Below are 20,577 nucleotides of genomic sequence, written 5' to 3'. Positions count from 1 at the left end.
TCTACTTGGCGTTTTCCACTGCGCCAAGGGCAGTTCTTAACTAATTCTAGCTCCATCATGCTTTCCCCGGATCCCATCCTCGTCGCCGTGTGCGGGCCGGGAGCGGTCCGAGGCCCTCGGGGGCCTGTGTGCGGCGGGCTGTGGCCAACAGCCCTGGCACGCGGGTCGGGGAATGCAGGCCGGCGGGCTAGAATTAGGCACAGACGCTTAGCGGTTGATTAAAGATTATTTTACTTACACCGAAGATGGTCGCGGTGCAGGCAGGAAAACTTGCTTGAGTTGCGGTTACAGACAGAAAAGAAGAGAGGTGGACAAGAGTTCCTTCCACGCGAACCTCTAGCCCAATCCGGTTGAAGGCTCTAAACACGCGAGCCCGTCGTGTCAGCCGAAGAAAACAACTCGGAGAAAGAGCTCTGGATACATTCATACGAAGTTTGCTAGGCTCCGTGGAACTTGCGCGCAGGGAAGGGGTTCGTTGAGGGATCGTTCGGCGACGGGGAGAGGCCAGAGGTTGATCAGACCCCTATAGCCTTCTTAAGGTATGCGCTGGGTTCGATAGGCTCCGCAGCGCTTAGAGATCTTCACAAGACGTGAAGCCCTCCTCCTCCTCCAGATGGTTGTGGAGTCCTCCCTTGCAGGGTTCTCCTCGGAGTTCTCCAACTTGGGCGGAAACCGCTCAAGCCTCTTATACGGCTAGCAAGCCAATCGCTAGCTACCACGTGGGAATAATTTAGAACTGGCCAATAGTGGGACACAAATTTGCATGCGGGTGGCGGGAACTCCTTGCACCGTGCATTTCTCTTTGCAACTGAGAAATGCACCCTGCAAAGAAACCTACGAGTGGCGGGAAATAATTTAGCAGTGCCGAAGCGCACACAAACAAAATCACACCCTTGGGTTGTGACAGTTACATTTGCTAGCAGAGAGAAGGGAAAGTTTGTAATCAGGGTGGTTTTTAACGACCTGCTGTAAAAAACAAAACAAACCCCCTCCACCCCCCAAAAAAAGCTTAATAAGTATTCCGTACACTTCACAGAAATACTGTTTTTTCCCTTCCAAATACATGTTAGTTTCCATCTCAAAGCAAAGTTTAAAGTGAGGCTAAAATAGGGGTTTTTTTTAAATTTAGTGCTGCTGCCTCCTCATGATTTATAATATTATAAACTCACAGAGAACAGGAAAACATAAAGACTGGTCCTCAGCTTGTACTCGTCCTTGAAGAGTTTTCTCAACAACAGGAGGGAAGTTGGGGATTTTTATAAGTTATCAGAGCAGATCCTAACTCTTTCATCCTTTGAGTCTCTTCATGAGACTGTCACTCTAATCCTTCATTACTTACCTCGCCCAGTTGTTCACGCTGCAGAGTTCTTGGCGCATGGACCAATACAGCTGTAGTAGATTGCGAAGCACTAAGAGATCTTTTTTGCCTCATTAGCTGTCATATCAATAGGATTTGTTTGTGGGGAGGGGGAATCAGATCTAATTTTTGCTTTTCCTTGAGCTTCCTTTCATATCACATCTCTTATCAGTGTGAGTAACAGTATTGTCTTTTGTTCATAATGGTGGATTTAGTAATTTATTTCATTGCCATGCGATGCAGGTTCTGGGCTGACCAATGTTAAAACAGAAGAGATCTCTGAAGTAAAGATGGATGCAGAGTTCCGACATGATTCAGGATATGAAGTGCATCATCAAAAGTTGGTGAGTGGAACACAAAGCTTTTTTTAAGTTTATACCTTGAATCATGGTGGCTAATATCATTCTTATATAAAGGGCAAATACATTCTCAGCTTCTCTTAATTTTAAAGGTGTAAAAATATAATTTTCTAGCAAAGAGTAAGTTGCAAGTAATTTCAGAGGAATCAGTGGACTTAAGTATAAAAAATGCATGAGAGAAAAATCAAGCCAACAGTCAGTACATGCATAAGACCATTTATGTATATTTGTGAAAAGTATGGTCTTTAGTTCATCTCTTATTGCCAATGATCAAGTATCTAAGGAAAGGGAACAGCTAACAGAATCCTAGGTACAATGTAGTAATAAAATGAGGCAAACAGGGGCAGGAAAGGTAGTTTAGGGGTGAGGAATGAAACTATCTCACAAACTGAATCATTGTCAGCCAAAACAATAAATGCCAAAGCACGTGGTAACTGATCTTCAAGGTTTCCTTCTATGCTCTTACTGTGTGATTCTCTACCTATTTTGTTTTCATTTCTGTTTACTGGTATCTTTGTTTTCCCACTTTTGTACTCTTGCTACTTAAGTACTGCACTTCACTGTGTAGTGGAAGAGAGATCTTCCCTTAGTTTGGCACTGTGGCACTTATGAATACAAAAAGATCCAAGCAAGACTACATGTCTCCAAAGGGTTTTTGATCAGATCCAATAAAAATTGAAGCAGCGGAGGATTCTTACAATAGTGTTGTAATGATAGGTCAATATCTGTCCTTCTGCCTCCTCCTTCCTTGGGAGTAATTGATGACATTGCATATTATTCTAAATTCCTAATATTAAACTTGGAAGGCTTTTAAAAAATATTCTTACAATTAAGCTGAAAATCAAAGTGAACATGGGACTCAAATTTGCATTTGAACAAGGTAATCACTCATTAAATACTCTGCCAGTTCTTTGATGTTGAGAATAGAGAATTCTTAGTCTGACAAGCTAATCTAAAATGAATTAGCATTAATGATAATTTGAGAGAGTCTGATGCACCTACATCAGAAGGGTTAAACATCTGGTGAATAAGCTAAAGTTTTCTCTAGGGAAGAAACCTGGCAGTAGTGTTTTTCAGTGTGCTTATTTTCATGTTGTTATCCTTGTATCGCATGCACTTAATTACCTATCACTCTCACATTCTGCGATTTGCTATATCTGCCCAAGCAGTTAGGAGCTGCAGCTCTCTCTACTGTGTTAGCTGATAAGATAATATCCCATAAAACAAGCAGGAAGTATTGCAAAATAACAGTATCTGCATAAAAATTGCTTTATCTTGTGCAATGCTAGTGATAGCTGAAACCATAATTCAGAAGTTAATTTGGGAATTTTCTTTTTTATATATCACCTCAGTTTATTTTTGTATTGAAGGCAAATTTAGCTACAACTAATAAAGTAACACTAACAATACTAGGCAACAACTTTCTTATCATACCCAAGGCACTGCATGTTGCCATCCAAGTCAGACATGTATTGGCAAGATAGTTTAGGTAACTATTCCAAACCTGAAGGTGTTCTGAGGTATTATTCCCCTCTCCCCCTCCCCCAACTTATATGAGGGTAATTTTGAAATCCATGTTTAAAGATGCCTCCCCTCTTATCATTTGAAAGTAGTAGGTAGAGACATACTTTCAGGTCACTTTCCCTTTCCCTTTTCTGTACCCTGCAGCATTTATCTAAAAATCCCTTTGGAATCATGGTTGAGAGGCTTAGAAAAAAATGTAATGCAAGCCTGGAGTTATCAATTCATCTTGACTTGATTATTTTTCTCTAAAAAGGTATTTCTGCTTTAAATACACAGGAGCCATTGTTTTTCAAGGTTGTTCTTCAAGACTGAATCCGTGGTGCTTTATGCTTTTGCAAGCAAATAGAAATTAACTAAGGCATTTTGCAGGGTTTTTAAAAACAAGCAAACAAAAAAAGTCTTTTATCACCTCTTCATTTATATGCATGCAAAATTGACAGGAGAAATTAACACTTTTCTCCACATCAAATTATACCAACTGTACATTTTGTGCGTGATCGGTTGAATTCTTCTTATTTAAACATCTCTTGCTTAACCAATACAACAACATAAAAGTATCAAAGCATGCAAAATAAATATTTCTATGGAAGGTTGTTTTCTAAAAGAGTGCAAATGTGATACAACTTATTGGAAACTCAGCTCATCTCCAAATCTCCTTCCTTTTAAATATTTTTTTAAAGTGAGAAGTCTCACAGAAAAGCTAAGAACCAGTCCAATTGAGTCCATGAATAAACAAAGGGAGCAAGTAATCTTTCTTCTATTTAATAACCTGTATGCTTACTATAATAGAAGATGAGAATGCCTGTGACGGACAGGCAGGCAGTATATTTTAAATATATACATCATACCAATTAAATGATGCAGTTTAATATATAACATGAAATCTGTGAAACATAACTGTGAAATCAGTTGGTCTTCTATTTCTATACCTTTTGCTGTTTTCAAGATTCCACTATTTGAAACTCATAGCAAAGCATTATTGTGTCCAAAAATTTCCCAAGTTATGTCATGCTTACCATATGTCATCATTTTCCCGCCTCATTCTGTGAAGACTTGATGGCTTCCTTTTGCTACGCATCTTAAAATAGGATGCCTATTTCCAGACTGTCTCTCTGCTGTTAGACGAGTCACCTTTCTACAATGATTTTTTTCCCAGCTGGGTGCTCTGTCATTATCTGGTGGGTATAAAATGTGCTTACCTAAAACAATCCTGAACTCTCAAATTAATGAAAAAATGTCTCATTCTAATATGCAGAAGATGGAGAAATCTTCATGTTCCTTAGGTACCTTCCCATGAGCCCTGTCAGTCATCTTGAGATTTGCTTAGCTGATACTGAAACTAGCGTGGGCAGTTAATAGAAGTTATACTTGAAGTGGCTCTGACTGAAAGGTTCTGAGTAGCTCCTGGACATCTACACAGCTAGCAGTAATGCAAAATTTATATACTGGTTATACTCTTCTTTTGGTTGGGAGAGCTTGGTGCTGCACTGACTTGGTTTCTGCACTGCTGCAGGTCATGAAAACAACACAACACCTTTCTGCACTGCTGCAGGTCATGAAAACAACAGGACACAAAGGTCATGCAATAAAGTTTCAGGGAATCGTTTTCTAAAATGTCTTCAAGACTACAACTTAGCAAAACAGTAAGTGTGGAGAGTATGATTAGTTATCGAGTTTTTTGTTTGTTTTTTTCCTAGGTGTTCTTTGCTGAAGATGTGGGTTCAAACAAAGGCGCCATCATTGGACTAATGGTGGGAGGTGTTGTCATAGCAACAGTGATTGTCATTACTTTGGTGATGCTGAAGAAGAAACAGTACACATCCATCCATCACGGTGTAGTGGAGGTAGGTAAAGGTTATCTAGCACAGCTGCATTCCCATAAATGGGAGTGGTTGGAGACTATCTTGTACAACTCTATAAGACAGTGTGTTTAAAACAGGAGCAAAACAGACAATTTGGTTAACCAATGTTTGATTGCAGTGTGGTTTCCATAATAAAATCATCTGTTTTATCAGAGAGACTAAATGAATGATCACAGAATCATAGAAAATTTAGGTTGGAAAAGACCTCAGAAGGTCATCTACCCCAACCCCCTGCTTAATGCATCCTCAGCTATTATCATCCCAGCCAAGGCTTTGTCTAGCTGAGTTTTAAAATCTCCAAGTGTGGTGATTCTATACCCTCTCTGGTTAACCTGTTCCAGTGCTTTACTGTGCTCCTAGTGAGAGAGTTTTTCCTAAGCTCTAACCTAAACTTCCCTTGCTGTAACTTGAGACCGTTGTTCCTCGTTCTGTCATCTGCCACCGCTGAGAACAGTCTCAAGTATTTGAAGGATGATATTAAATCCCCTCTGTCTTCTCTTCTCTGGACTAAATAAGCCCAGTTCCCTCAGCCTCTCCTCAGAAGTCATGTGCCCCAGGCCCCTCACCTAACCATTTTCATTGCCCTCTTCTGGACTTTCTCCAATGTGTCTACATCCTTTCTGTAGTAGGGGTCCAAGACTGGACACAGTACTCCAGATGTGGTCTCACCAACATCTGAATAGAGAGAAATAATCATTTCCCTCGATCTGCTGGGAATACTCCTAATAATACAGTGTGCCATTAACCTAAAATTATCTCAACGTGTAAATTTAAGCACAGTAATCCAAACTATAAGCCATTTCAAATTACATCTAAAACTGCAAAGATTGTTGAGGGGTTATGGGACCTTGAGGGAGAGGAGTTCATTTACCTGTAGAATTTAACAGTAGTTGCAAAGAGACTCCTTCATTGGTTCATAAAAGTTTAGTGAAAATATTAGATAAGATGAGGTTTTAGGCAGGTCTTCTGCGGATTCAGCTGCATACTACAAGGATTTGCCATGTATAGATACTATATTACTTTTTGTACTCCTAACAAGATAAATTCTTCACAGCCAACAGCCTTTGATTTATGGCTAATCTGAAATTCATAGAGTTGAAAAAGCACGTATAAAACTCCTAAGATCTTTTCTGAGAATGAAAACAATTGCTTCTCCCCAAACTGTCAAATAAATCCATGACATTTTAACAATAGTTAAAAGTAGCATTACTGGTAACATCCTGAGATTTAACAGGGTCTCAGTGTAGAGAAAGACTGCATTATGAGGGAGTTCTGTTGTTGTTGTTTTTTTCCAACTTGGCTTTCTTCCCTTAGTTTACTGATATCCAAAACCCCCAAAGATACTTGGCTGACTGGAAGGAAACACCTGACTATCTTTGGAGGTGCTCAGGGCTGTACAGGCTGGATTAGGGACACAAGGACTATTCGAGCCCTTTGGAGAGGACAGAGAACATCTGGCTGACTAGCCTTTCCCCAGTAAATTCCTTTACTGAAGAGACTGTCTGCTATCCTACTTAGAACTGTGGATTTTGCTGGGTTGCCCCAAGGAGAGGTGAAGCCCCTCATTCGGGACCTGAACTGGAGCTCACTTGTTGAGTCAGGGCCACAGAAAACCTGGGAGAGTGGGGGTCTCAGGTGGGAAGGAGACTCTCCCCTTGCTCCAGAAGCCAAGGGGTACTCTCATTGACCAAACACGGAATCAGTGGTCCCAAGCAATCACCTCTCTGTGATACACAGATACTTAATCGTGCACAACTTAAACAATACCATATTTACTTTAATATGAGAGAGTGTTTTTTTTTCCCCCAACCAGCCTAGGGAAGAAAGCTCTTCATCTTACATTCACATAAAAGGAAATCTCATTAAACACCTTGTCTATCATTAAACTGCTAGCAAAAGCAGCATGTGCTCAGTAATAGAAACAAACTATGAAGCTGATTTTAGTGCGGCTAATACTGACCATGACTATAAAACACATGATCAGTGTTGGGCAAACATACTGATGGGATCCTACCACAAATTAGTGTAGCCCATCTGAATAAGATACGTAGTAGTGCCTATTGCCCTGAGTTCCCTTTCAGAATTGACCTTTTTTCAGGGCATAGTGAGCCACTACACTAAGTACATTTTGACTTCCTCTTCACTCCCACAGCTGAGCTGGGGTTTTCTTTCCCATTTCCAATTATTCCTGTTTCTATAGCAGCCTTAACTGTCTGGCAGACATTACAAAATGAAATCCCAAACAGTTCACCTAGAACCTTTCGGTCTCGTCCTCTCTCAGCCTGTCACATATGATTATAGATTTCATAGATATTAGGGACTAGAAAGGGCCTCGCAATATCGAGTCCAGCCTCCCTGCCACAGGTAGGAAGTCTGCTGGGGTCAAATGATCCCAGCAAGATAAGCATTCAAACGTTCTTTGAATGAGTCCAGAGTAGATGCTTGCACCACCTCTGGGGAGAGTTTGTTCCAGGCCCTGGACACTCGGACTGTATAAAGAAGTTTTTCCTTATGTCCAGCCTAAATGAGCTTTCCAGAAGTTTGTGGCCATTAGACCTTGTTATCCCTTGGGGAGCCCTGGTGAATACCTGCTCTCCCAGATCCTGATGCATACCCCTTATATACTTACAGGTTGCCACCAAGTCCCCCCTGAGCCTTCTCTTCTCCAGGCTGAAGAGTCCCATGTCCCTCAGCCTCTCCTCATAATGCTTGCTCTCTTGGCCTTTGATCATGCGGATGGCTCTCCTTTGGACTCTCTCTAGCTTATCCATGTCTCTCCTGAAGTGGGGGGCCCAAAACTGGATGCAGTACTCCAGCTACGGCCTCACTAAGACCGAGTAAAGTGGGAGGATGATGTCCCTCATTTTGCTTGAGATTCATCGGTGGATGCACACCAGAATTTGCTTTGCTTTGCCAGCTACGGCATCGCATTGGTGGCTCATGTTCATCTTGTAGTCAATCAAGACCCCCAAGTCTCTTTCAGTTGCACTGCCAAGCCTAGAAATATGATGCTGGTTTTTTCCTCCCAAAGTTGAGGACCCTGCACTTCTCTACATTGAATGCTATCAGGTTTTGGTCTGCTCACCTTGCCAGCCTGTCCAGGTCAGCCTGTATCCCCAGCCTGTCCTGCAGTGTGACTGCCTTCCCCAATAGCTTAGTGTTATCCGTGAACTTCACCAGTCTGCATCTGAGTCCCAAATCCAGATCCTTAGTGAAGATGTTGAAGAATACTGGCCTGAGTACTGAGCCCTGAGGGATACCACTGGTTGCCTTACACCATGTTGATTTGCTCCCATCAACTATTACTCTTTGGATCCGACCAAAGCCAGTTCCCCAGCCATCGGACTGTGAGATGGTCGAGGCTGAAGTTCCCCAGCTTAACCATGAGGACATCATGGGAAACTAAGTCAAAGACTTTCTTGAAATCCAGATATGACATCAACCTTGTCTCCCTTGTCCAGGCAATGTGTCACCTGGTCATAGAAGGAAGCAAGGTTGGTCAGGCAAGACGTTCCAGCAGCAAAGCTATGTTGGCTGGCATTCAGAAAGTTGTCTTGCATTAGCCTGTTGCTGATAGAACCTTTGGTGATTTCCTCATCAAATCTTTCCAGGGATGGATGTCAGACTGATTGACCTGTAATTCCCTGAATCTTTTTTCCTTCCTTTCTTGAAGATTGGGGCCATGTTGGCTCTTTTCCAGTCTTCCAGTGCTTCTCATAATCACCACGAGTTCACAAAGATCGTTGTCATAGGGCTTGCTATGATGTCCACCAGCTCCTTCAGGACTCTCAGGTGCATTCCATCTGGGCCTGCCGATATATGGATGTTAAGCCTCTTGAGGTGTTCCCTCACTTGATCTGCATCAATTGTGGGTCCACCTTTGCATCCTGTCCGACAGGGTGATCCCCTTGAGCACGAGGAAGACCAACACAAAGTAATCATTTAGGAGATTGGCCTTTTCCTGAGTATTAGATGTTAACTGCCCCATTTATTTAGCAGGGGTCCAATGTTGCCTTTGTTCTTCCTCTGACTTCCCACATATCTGAAGAAAGGCTTTTTGTTGTCCTTGATTCCTGTGGCTATCCTGAGTTTGGTTTCTGCCTTGGCTCTTCTGCTCCACTCTCTACTGGTGCAGGCTAGTGCTGTGTAGTCCTCCATGGTGATGATTCCTGTTTTCCACCTGGTGTAGGTTTCTCTTTAGTTTCAGGAGGTCCAAAAGTTCCCTGTTGAGACGAGGGGATTTTCCAGACTGCTGACTGCCTTTTCTATGGAACAGAATGGACTTTCCTTGTGCTTCGAGGATTGTGTCCTTAAGGAACAACCATTCCTCATGGACTCCCCTTTCTGAGGGGCCATGGTCTCTTAGTGCCTGACTGACCAGCTCCTGAATTTGTGAAAGTCAGCCTTCCCAAAGTTGAGGATTTCTGTTTTAGTGAGAGATTTGCCCACCCTGCATTGGACAGAAAAAGTGATCAGTTCATGGTCACAGGGTCTGACAGTAAGGGGAGGAGCAGGGGAAAGGGGAAGAAGTGGAGGGGCAGAGGGCAAGGGGGCTACCTGTTTCCCGCTCCCCTCTCCTGGCCCAATTTTATTTTCCCTACTGTAGCAGTGGAGGAGGGACAGATTAAAAACAAATCTCCCATAATTAGATTCTGTACCTGGAAAATAGTAGCAAATGTATAAATTTTCCATACATAGAATCTAATTACGGGGGGTTCTCCTATATTCAAGTAAATACTGTACATAAGGTCTAGTGGATTGTTGGGGATCAGAGCCAGGATTCTTGACTCTGCAAGACTTGCCACAAGGTTTTGGATTTACCATACAATTTAATCTCTCTGCCTTAATTTTTCACATGGAAAACAGGAATACAGTGTAGGGTCATTGAGGATTAGTTAGCAAACGTTTTTACAATACTTTCAATAAAATAGTGACATACACAATGTTTATTGTTAAAATGACTTCAAAGTTGGGTCATCCTAATCCAAAGGGGACTAATTGGTCTCTAAAAGTTACAGTTTTATAAGGCCTGTCATGTAAAATAAAGTGTTTTGCAACTTGTCCATATTACAAAGGTATACAATGTATCCCATTGACTCGTCCATTTTGCAAACTGCTGTAACAATGTTAAATTAATAGTAATAGGTATAGGATTGTAAACAGTTGGCATTACAACTCTGCTTACCACCCTCTGTTCCTAACACTTCCCTCTGCTTTCCCCTTCCCTCACCCATGGGAACTGTAAATAGCCTAAATTGCATGTAAAATTCTCCTCATTGAGAGTACAACTCTGAGCAAGTTTGAAAGACAAATACTTGCCTAAAATTATAGATGACTGAAAGTGGGCTACTAGATACACACAGTTAAAGAACCAATCCAGACATACAGGTGTTCATTGTGCATCGTCGATTTGGAAAAATCTCATTGCGAATAAATACTTTTTGTTCACAGTATCTTTGTCTGTTGAAAAATATTGCCCAAGTTTCTGAGCCTGCTATCCAGTTACAAAAGTAGCCTGAATGTAACACAGAATTTGTTAATACTTTCTGAAAATGAACTCCTGATGCCAAATGCAGGGGCTCCTGCATAGCAAATATGTAGACAAGAGCAAAAATTATTTGAGACTAATTATTTAGCATATTGAAAAAAGGTTAGAAGGAAAATTCAGGCTGATGAATTATGTGAGATTTCTTGGTAGAAAAAGCAGTCTGCTGGTGGCATACTCACTCAGCAGAAGTGGGAGAAGTCCCATCACTTGGGGTTTTTAAAGTTAAACTGCAAAAATCACCAGAAATTTAAAATAATGAATATTAGTTTGAAGATAAATTGGAAGGCCCTATAGGTTACATGTTCCAGTGAGGATCAGAATGCATTGCAAATTAGGCTCAGCTTCCCTTCTTATGGCATTATCTGCAGGGTTATGAACAGTGCTAGATACAGCCTTATTTATATTGCCATTCATTGTTTTTGGTGTTCCTAATCTTTCTTTCCTGATTACCTCCTCAGTTTCTTGCCTGTTTCCTCTTTCTTTGATTCCTGTGGACTCTTCCATTTATTTCTTTAGTGTTTTCACCCTCTCTTTCCTCCAAGAAGATAGTACTGATTGTGTGCTTTGTTCTGTGGTTCTGGATAAAATTGCTATGAGCTAAATCCCCAAGTTTAAATGAGATATCGAATTCACTACAAAGCTTTCTACCATTCCTCTCCTAGAGAATTCTCTGGCTTCAATATGGGGAGAGCACAGCATGGGCAGAAAGTCTGTCCAGACCAGTCTGATAGCAAGGCTACTAGACCTAACCTCTTCTGTGGTATTTAAGGTATCTGTATCAATGTTGTGACATACAGAAATCCCTAATCTTGTGGCCCAGAATGAAATCAGCCTAACTTCTAGAGCAGGGGTCAACAACGTTTTGGGGTAGGGTGGCAAAAACACCCACAACCTCGACTTGTATGATGTTGATGTTCCAGGGGTGGATGGCGGGGGAGCTGTGAAGGGCCCAATCCTTGTTGTGGCAGTACAGCCCTGGCCACTTCCCCACCATCCACCCTAAAGCATGTGCGCCAAACAAAATGCCTTTGCATACCACATTCTGCCACCCATGCTAGGGGTTGCCCTACCCCTTTTGTTAAGCTTGAGAGTCTTCTTATAACACTGTCTTTGACTGTGAGCTCTCCTATGGCTTGCATTGGTTGATCTGAACAAAGCAGTTGTTTCTGTGCATGTTACATGCACAGATAAGAGCCCAAATCAAGCACAACATGTGAAGCATATCTGACATTACAGCAGCTCATTCAGGGGAAAGAGCTGGTGCTTTTTACTGGGTACTTATATGCCCTCCTCAATCATTTTAAGCCCATGCTAGAAGCTTATTAAAAATTGTATAGCTTATTCTTTACTGTCCTTTTTGCTTAACGTCTGTGACAACGGCCACTTTGACAAGCAGCAGTTGGTACACAGTAGTGTTTTGATCATGACATTGTCATGACAAGAATAGCTAGCAATGTCACATTTTATAAAGTCTTCTGGGTAGGTTTGACATCTCATATGTTTGTTTGTACAGCACACACCTGATTGGATCCATTGGGCACTGTCTATTCATACATATTAATTAAAAGTGCTGTTGTACAGATTCCTGGTAGCGGAACATAATTCTTGCCAGGTATTTATTCCTTGTGTTACGTACAGTATTTCTACATACGAGGGAAATGGTAACCTCTGAGGAAAAGGAATTTAAACAGCAGGAGCTAGTCAACCAGCCTGAAGATAATTGCTGAGAATCTGTAGTGGTTTGTCACAGTCCATCACCAGCCCCACTCTCACTGTGGGTTGAAGGGAAGGAGCAGTGGCAGGCATGGAGAGTGGCATTAAAATGAAAGTGCAGGATTGTGCGCTAGCTGCTGAGCAAGTCATTGTGTGAGAAGTGTCTTGGGGATTTGAGCACAGAGGTGGAAGAGAAGCCAGGATGTGAAATTCCTAAGGGTGCTCCTGCCCTTGATAAATTGAAATGATTGTTGACAGCTCAGCTGAGCATTCAGCTGCCTCTTGCCCCAGCTAAAGAAACTAATGTTCTGGCAGAACCGAGAAAAAGAACTGTTCATTTCTTTTGTTTTTATTTAGAAAAGGGCAGGTTTCTTCCTAACTCCAGAAGCTAGAGAAATGTGAAGTGAAAGGGCAGTTTAAAAGCAAAAGGGCCTCCTCTCTCACCAGCAGCTGGCTTGTACAGAATGATTTACAGGAAAAGAAGAAGCAAACATTGTCCATATTGCTGCAAGAAAGAAGTGCTCACTGCTGACTCAGCTGTTAATATCTAGCTTGCCTTCTAACTGTTTAAAGCCATCTTTTAATAACAGCATTTTAACAACCCAGGGGTCTGGTTACATTCCAGAATAGGGAGCATAGGAAGTGCCATTTCAGAACAGAGCCACAGTCCATTCCATCTAATACCCTTTCTCCACCAGCAGCTGAGCTTCTGTGGAAGAGGTAAGACACCCTGTGTAGAAAATGATGCAGACCTGCGTGTGGAAACAGCACGTACCCCTAAAGTTGGTGTCCTTGCTTGATTAAAGGGCAAGGATTTTCCCATATATAAAGAGAAACAGAATTCCAGATAACCTGGAGACAGTGGTGAGTGTTTTGCACTGCTCTCTTTTGATAACTGGGACATGTGAAGAGAGAGTTAGGATGGTTATCTATAGGTCTCACTTAAATGCAGCAAGTACCCTACATATCTGTATTGGTATCTTCCATAACATTACATCTTTTTTTTTAATAGTCAGTGGGAATACATTATGTGTAGGAAATGGTTATGACTGGAAGGTTTAACTCAGTGTAGAAAGCAGAGAACTTTAGAGCCCCAGTAGGGATGGTGACAAAAATCATGAGATCGGGTTGTATTTGTCTAAGCAGTAGAGCAACTTGCCTTACTTATTTCCTGGGGTGTTGGGTGCTATAACCTGTAGGGGAAAGTGTGTGACCGGCAGGCTGCCCTCATCAAACTAAAATGTTTCCAGTAGAATAGGTCATATTTCAACTAAATGTGGGGCATGAACACCTCTTTACTTGTTCATCAAAAGGTTAGACTAAGCCAGCCCACTATATAAGATTTCTTAAGAGAATACATTTTCCATTATCCAGAAGGTTATTTTACGCTAAACAAAAAGTTATTTTTGCTAAAGGTCACTACTTAACAAAACTCACCATTAAAATTTCCATAGCTAATATTTTAGCATAGTTTAAAAACCCACGTACCCTTCTTGCTTCTAACTCTTTGGGCACAGTACAAACTCAATAACTTTTTTTTCTTTTAAACTGTCAAATACTAGAGATAACAGCAAAGAGAATAGCTGACAGACAGGTTCCCTTATCTCCTTTTTAATAGGTATTTAGCAATATAGTCAGGAGATGGTAGGTTTTGAATACACAACAGTTATTGAGCTCATGTAGCAGAGATAAAGCATCTAATTATCATTTTGGGACTGTTCTTACCAGCTCTGATTTGACGTAGCGTCATATTATTCTAATGTTCAATGAAGGAGATAACTAATCTATGGATCAGCAGTTATTTGGCAATGGGGTTTTAACCATTGATTCTAAGAAAATCAACAGCAGTCAATTTTGGTTAAATAGAAAATATGTAACTAGTTCTGACGTGTAAAGTGCTTTTTCTGATACTTTGAGGCCAAATTCAGGCTGGAATAACAGGGCTGTCTTCCCAGAGAATGCAGTGGGAATTGTGCTGGCTTATTCTGTAGTTTCTTTGGCCCCCCATCAAGTATCTTTATTTTAAACTTTTATTAACAAATGTTAAAAGTCTTGAGGAGTGCCAGCTGACCCCCCAGACAGGCCATCAGAGTCTCTTCAAAGTTCTTTGTTCTGTGTAGTGTTGTTTTCCTTGTGTGGAGACTAGGCACACCCCCAGCATGCCAGGAATTCACTGAGCACAGGCAGAGAGAGTGCCCTGAAGGTATTGCAACCTGAAAGGCAAGAGAAATAGGAAAACAGTCAGGAAAGTACACCCCATCCCTGCACTTTGTTTTAATCTGCTAGGTTGCAAACAATTTGGAGCAGGGACAAATAGAACAGTCAAACCAACATTATAGAATGACGCTGCTTTGTCTGTCAGGTCCTAGAACAGCGCAGTTCAGCTCTCGTGCGTACCAAGACACACCCTGCATGGTACTTCGGCACAAAAGTGAAACGGGATGTTTAGGTGAAGAAGAAATTTCCTTTGGGTCCAGCCAGTAGGAATAGCACACACCTGCTTTTCCTGCACGCTGCTCCTTGGATCTTTGTTGGCTTCTAGGTCATGTCCAGGTTTGGTTCAAGATGGTGACTTCTGTCTGTGAGCCCTTCTGTGGTTTGAGCCCTTAGTATCTTGGCCTCTGTCTTTAACCTGGCTGTTGAGGTTAGTTTACAATGAGCTGTCATGCCCTAGGGCAGAGGTGGCCAGCCTTTCTGGCAGACATACCACAAGTTAAAACCTGTCCATCATTGAGTACCACTCTGTCCCCCATCACTCCTTCCGCCACTCCTCTCCCCACCAAGGCATACCTGATAGAGCTGGAGTCAGCAACATTTTTGGGCAGAGTGCCGAAAACACCCACAACTTCAACCTGTAAGATGTTGGTGTGCCAGGGGTGGACAACGGGGGAGCCATGAGGGGCCCAATCCTTGCTGTTGCTGCGTAGCCCCGGCCCCTTCCCTGCCATCCACCCAGAGGCACATGTGCCAAGCAAAATGCCTTTGAGTGCCACACTCTAGCACCTGTGGCAGGTGTTGCCTGTCCCTGCAATAGAGTTTACACCCTAGTGAGCCAGAATGGAAACAGTGGGGCTCAAGCCTCTGGCTGCACAGAGCAAAGATGGGGGTGAGGGGTAGTTAGGAGACTGCTGGGGGGAGGAGGAGTGTCATCACCAAGAGCCAGGTTAGCCCTTTCCTGGCACCACAGCTGCTGCACTGTTATATGGTGAGTGAGGATCCAAAGTCCAAATTCAGCCATGGCTGCAGGGCCAGGAAAGGGTTAACTTGGCTCTTGGCCCTGACACCTGCCATACCTCACAACAGCATCCTGCCTCACTCTCCACTCCACCAAGTGCTTTGTTCCCTGCCTCCATTGCAGTGCCTGCCTGTACTTAGTGCCACACAGCAGCTGCTCATGCCACTTGTGATACTGCCCGAGAGGGGTATGCTCCGTAGTGGAGACCCTCCAACAGAGCAGTTATTCCTACAGAGCCAGAATCCATTGACCATGTGAGCACACTCCCAAGATTTACTTATCTGTTTACTGAGAATATTTCGGTCAGGTTGGGGTTGAGCAGGGATGAATTTGCTTGCTTCTCTTTTTGGTGTGTGCATTGGAGCTTTTAAATCTTTCACTTCCAGGGGTTTTGTGGTTTACAACCACATGCAGCCAGCGCCATTCTCTGATTCTTAGTGAATTTATGATGCCGTGTGGTTTAAAGAGGAGCTCTGACCGCAATCTTTCCTCCCCACCACAGGTGGATGCTGCAGTGACACCAGAGGAACGCCACCTTTCCAAGATGCAGCAAAACGGCTATGAAAATCCAACCTACAAGTTCTTTGAACAGATGCAGAACTAGAACACCGCAGCAGCCTCATGCGTTGGACAGCAAAAAGATTGCTTCACTGCCCATCGGTGTTCAGTTATAGAATAATGTGGGAAGAAATAAAAACACTCTGTTTTATTATTTACTCATTATCGCCTTTTGACAGCTGTGCTGTAACACAAGTAGATGCCTGAACTTGAATTAATAAAATCAGTAATGTATTTTCTCTCTCTCTCTGTCTCTCTCTCTGTCTGTCTCTCTCGCTCTCTCTTTACATTTCAGTCTTTACACTACATTATTAATGAATGTTTTTTGTGTACTGTAAAGAGTTTAGCTGTATTTAACTAGTGCATGAATAGATTCTCTTTCCCAATTATTTATCATATAACTCCTTAGCCAGTTGTATATTATTCTTGTGATTTGTGACAAAAAAAATTAAGTCCTAATTGAAATATGCTTTAAGAATTGAAGGGGGATGCTTTCTGTGTCTGTGGGGTTTAGCTGCTTCTCCTTGCTGAGTATTTTTTTCTGATCACTATGCATTTTAAAGTACTACTACATTTTTTAAAGTATTCCAGATGAGTTATCGAGATTATTTTCCTCTGCAGTTGCATTTTATTGTACAGATTGTTGCTTCTGCTGTATTAGTGATGTAGAAATCATGGGAATATACATTTGTTTCTTTGTGCCTGTTTTATGTGCACACCTTAGGCATTGAAAGGTAAAAGTTATTTTCTTTTTCATGTACCTTTTGGATCTTTTAGAAAAAAAAATAAAATTTTAAAAGGGATCCCTATTAATTAAGAGCACTTATAGGGGGAAAAAGTGCCTGCTGGCCTACAATTAATGGGGATCCTACCAACGTCTCTGCAGGATGATTGTACAGAATCATTGCTTATGAATTGATAGCTTTCTACACTGTGTTACATAAATAAATTAAGAAAAAAACCTTTGGGCAAGAGTTTTCTTTGGAGGCATAAAACAGGTTTTTGAAAGCAACTAAACAAACATCAAACATTTGGGATCAGGAGTAGGGGAGGGATTTTCCTAGAAGCTGATACAAATCATAAAACGTTCACGGTTTGAATTATACGGCATGCGAAAATGACAGCGTGCAGAGGGTGTGCTGGCCTTGGCATGCCTTTCCCTCAAAAATGTCATCATCTTTTTTTCAGTTTGTATAATAGTGTTTTACTGTAAATAAATACATTCCTGGAGGAGTCGCAGTGTAGTGGTCTGATTATGTCACTACAACCCCAACTTGCCATACAGGTGTGAAACTCCCCAACTAAGAATGATTTGCTGAATGCTGTCTCTCAGCTATGTTGCTCCTCCATTGCTTATGCTGGAGATATTATCATGTGACTTACTCTCCACTTCCATTCTGCTTTAGACAGGCAGGGCCAAGGATTGTGGCATTGCACTATGGGTCAGAGTAGTTTTGTGTCTGTTCTTTATGAGGCCAAGGCCAGCCTGGTAGTGAAGTGCAGGGGCCTGCTTTGCTGAAGATTTTAGGGCTGGGGACATCCCAACAGAGTGCATGATTATTTTTCCACAGGTCATATTCTGCATCATTCCCATCACCAGTGATGCTTCCCCATACAAAGTTGAGCAAGTTGATAATATCTAAGTGGTACACAACTATAGTCCATCACACTCCTCTCCAATACTGCCTGACCACTGTGTGACTGTCAACACTATGGCTCCTACCTTACAGGATGCAGTGTCAATCATCAATGATAACAAATCCCAAACTGGTTCCTTCTGCCTATTTCTTCAGATTGATGCTGGTTAGAAACATGGGTCAGTTTCCCACCATCCCTCCAGTGAGCCTATCTTCACTGCATTGAATATGCTGGAGGTAGTCCTGATGTGACCAAGCCGTGCAGAGGGACTGCCTCGTAAATTAGGTACTGGAACATCAAAACCCCTCCATACGCAGTTGTGTCCAGCTGCAATTTGAAATGCTACTTAACTCCAGCTGGAGATTTTTTTTTTCTCCCTGAAAATATGGCTGGGAGCTAAGGACAAAACTTGATCAACAATGCAGGGTGGGGGGAAAGCCAACACCTCTCTCTTGCTCGCTGGCAAACAGGCCAAAGGCAGAAAGAGAGAAGAAAATAAGGTTTTGCAACGGAAAAACCTTCCACCCATAATGCCTCCCTCCCAAGCCCCAGCAATCAGATGTCCAAAGATGGCCCCTGTCTCTGGAGTGAGAAGCCTACACAGCAGAATGCAATTGCATTTGTATCACAGGTAAGCATACCTCCACTGACTTTAGTTTAAGTACTGCAGCTAACAAGAAAGCAAAGTGCAGCAAAGGCTTCAGAGCAGACTAGTAACCTGAGTGCAAAGCTGTCAGGGAGCCCTGGTTACCCTGAATGGCTGCTAACCTGTGTCAAGCCATCTTCATTAGCAGTAGTACCCAGACTTGCTAGATAAAAACTAGCTTGGCTATGCTTCCCTATTTTACACCTGTATCTTCAGTTGCCCGGCTGACATAGCCTGACAACTTGGCTTATATTTGTAGTGGTGAACTCTGAAATTGCAGCCCCCTGTTGAACTCCATAGGCCTCAAAGCTAATAGAATGCCTCAGCCAGGTTTTCCCTGAAGGAAAGAGGGTATTGCAGACCCCCTGATGAGTACTTAGTGATGCTATCTTTAATAAGAATTTACTGCAAGGGGCTAGAGTTGGAGAGGAGAATTATTTATTTAGCATGTGTAGTTTTGACATGTTTCAGCCATCTTAAGGTGATGTCACCAGTGTGAAGAGCTTGAAGGCCACCAGGTTGCATTGTAAATGGATATGAGTCAACAATGTGGGATATAAGAGAGGCATTTGTTGTCATTGCAAAGACTCCATTGGTATAGGTTTGAGGTACAGTGACACTGTCCAGTTTGAAAACAGTTAAGAAGTGCCCAGTAGTGGCATGGCCAGTTAAATCCTGGTTGACTGACTGTAGGATCAGAGATGATGTGGTTGATTGGTGCTTGTGCTGACCATTCTTCATGCCATTAAGCAAGGAAAGTCAGAGTTTTGAAAGGGTGGACCATACTGGGCATCTTCAGGAGAGTTGAGCTATTGGTAGGTGGCATATGTCCCAGTTCCCTGGCAACACAGGATTATCCCAGAGTCTGGACAATAAGTTTACTTCACTATTTGTGCAGCAGAGATGAGAGGGAGCAATGTTACTAAAGACTAGTAACCACAGGAATGGAGTGGGGCACAATATGCCTGACAACCAGATGCATTGTAGCATGCAGTTGGGTGTCCGCTAGTCTTCTGTGAGATGAACAAGCCCATACAGGGGTGAATAACTGAATAACAAGAGCAGATGAATATTGGTGCAAGAACAGATTAATGTTGTGTGAAGGCATTAGCATCCCAAGTGGAGCCTGCAAGTTTGGCAAATAGGTTACTCCTTCTTTTGATTTTTAAAACAGTTTTGTGGAGATGTGATTTATAAGTTAAAGTCCAGTCGAGAGTGACTCCAAGATAAACCAGGTGGGTTTCAAATTTGAGAGGCTGATTGTTTATAAAGTGATGATGAGGATTAATGCTACCTCCTGACTCTTGGAGTGATTGCCAAATGTCATCACCACAGGAGCAAGTCAGAAAATGCACAGAATATTTCAAGAGATTTTATGATGCTGCCATTTCCTAAGGAGCTAAATTAAGTGCCTGGGTCCTATCTAGACCCATCTGCAGAACCTTGTGGAGTTTCAATCAATGTGCTGTATGCATCTCATACAGGCCATAAAGGTTTACCCCAGAGATATAAAAGTAGGTATTTAGGCTAGATACAGACATTCAAAAAACCCAACGTGGAGTCGATCCAAGTTGCACAGCTTTCAGAAAGTGGCATAGTTTAGATCAGTAGCAACCAGTGCATGCATTCTCCCTTTGTTTTCGCGGGAAGCAAATCTTATTCCAGGTTCCACCATTTTTAAACCAATCTGTGTGCGCCAACCAGTGTTCTGTTATGGGTGTAGACCGGTTACTGATCACTTGTACCAGTAAAAGTGTAATGTCTATATGGTGTGGCCTTAAACTAAAAAAGGGGACTAATCTGTGCTGGATATAACTGACAGAACACAGCACCAGGAAGCTTTTGATGTATTGGCTCTCTTACCCCAGATACTTTATTCATGACAGAGGTACACACATCCCAGGCAGAAGGCATGTGTAAGTCAGGGCACAAAGCCAGAAGGACAGTGAGGAACAGCAGTGACTTTGTAGGCCTGCATAGCTCCATAGGAGCCAACAGTAAATCTGCATTTGTTCCACAAATAACCAGAGCTGGGCCTGTTTGCTTGCATGCATTTTCAGAGGTCTTATGGTACCTAAATCCACACTCAAGCATATGAAACTCATGGCTTGATTTCCAAAGGTGCAGAGCCACTTCC

General features: G+C 42.3%; 1 protein-coding gene across 4 annotated transcripts in view; it reads left to right on the top strand.

Moving 5' to 3' along the window:
- APP (amyloid beta precursor protein) overlaps positions 1-17,118 on the top strand; it is a 312,221-nt gene extending 295,103 nt beyond the window's left edge. For all 4 annotated transcript variants that reach the window (XM_006035443.3, XM_006035439.3, XM_006035438.3 and 1 more), the window contains 3 exons: positions 1,601-1,701; positions 4,938-5,084; positions 16,101-17,118. In XM_006035443.3, the coding sequence (XP_006035505.1) occupies positions 1,601-1,701; positions 4,938-5,084; positions 16,101-16,202 (350 nt within the window). In that variant the 3' untranslated portion in view covers positions 16,203-17,118. The remainder of the gene's footprint in view (positions 1-1,600; positions 1,702-4,937; positions 5,085-16,100) is intronic.
- The last annotated feature ends 3,459 nt before the right edge of the window (positions 17,119-20,577 follow it).

The sequence above is a fragment of the Alligator sinensis genome, unplaced genomic scaffold, assembly GCF_000455745.1.
Source record: "Alligator sinensis unplaced genomic scaffold, ASM45574v1 scaffold1151_1, whole genome shotgun sequence".
Lineage (NCBI taxonomy): Eukaryota > Metazoa > Chordata > Crocodylia > Alligatoridae > Alligator > Alligator sinensis.
This window is presented reverse-complemented; position numbering and strand designations above follow the sequence as displayed.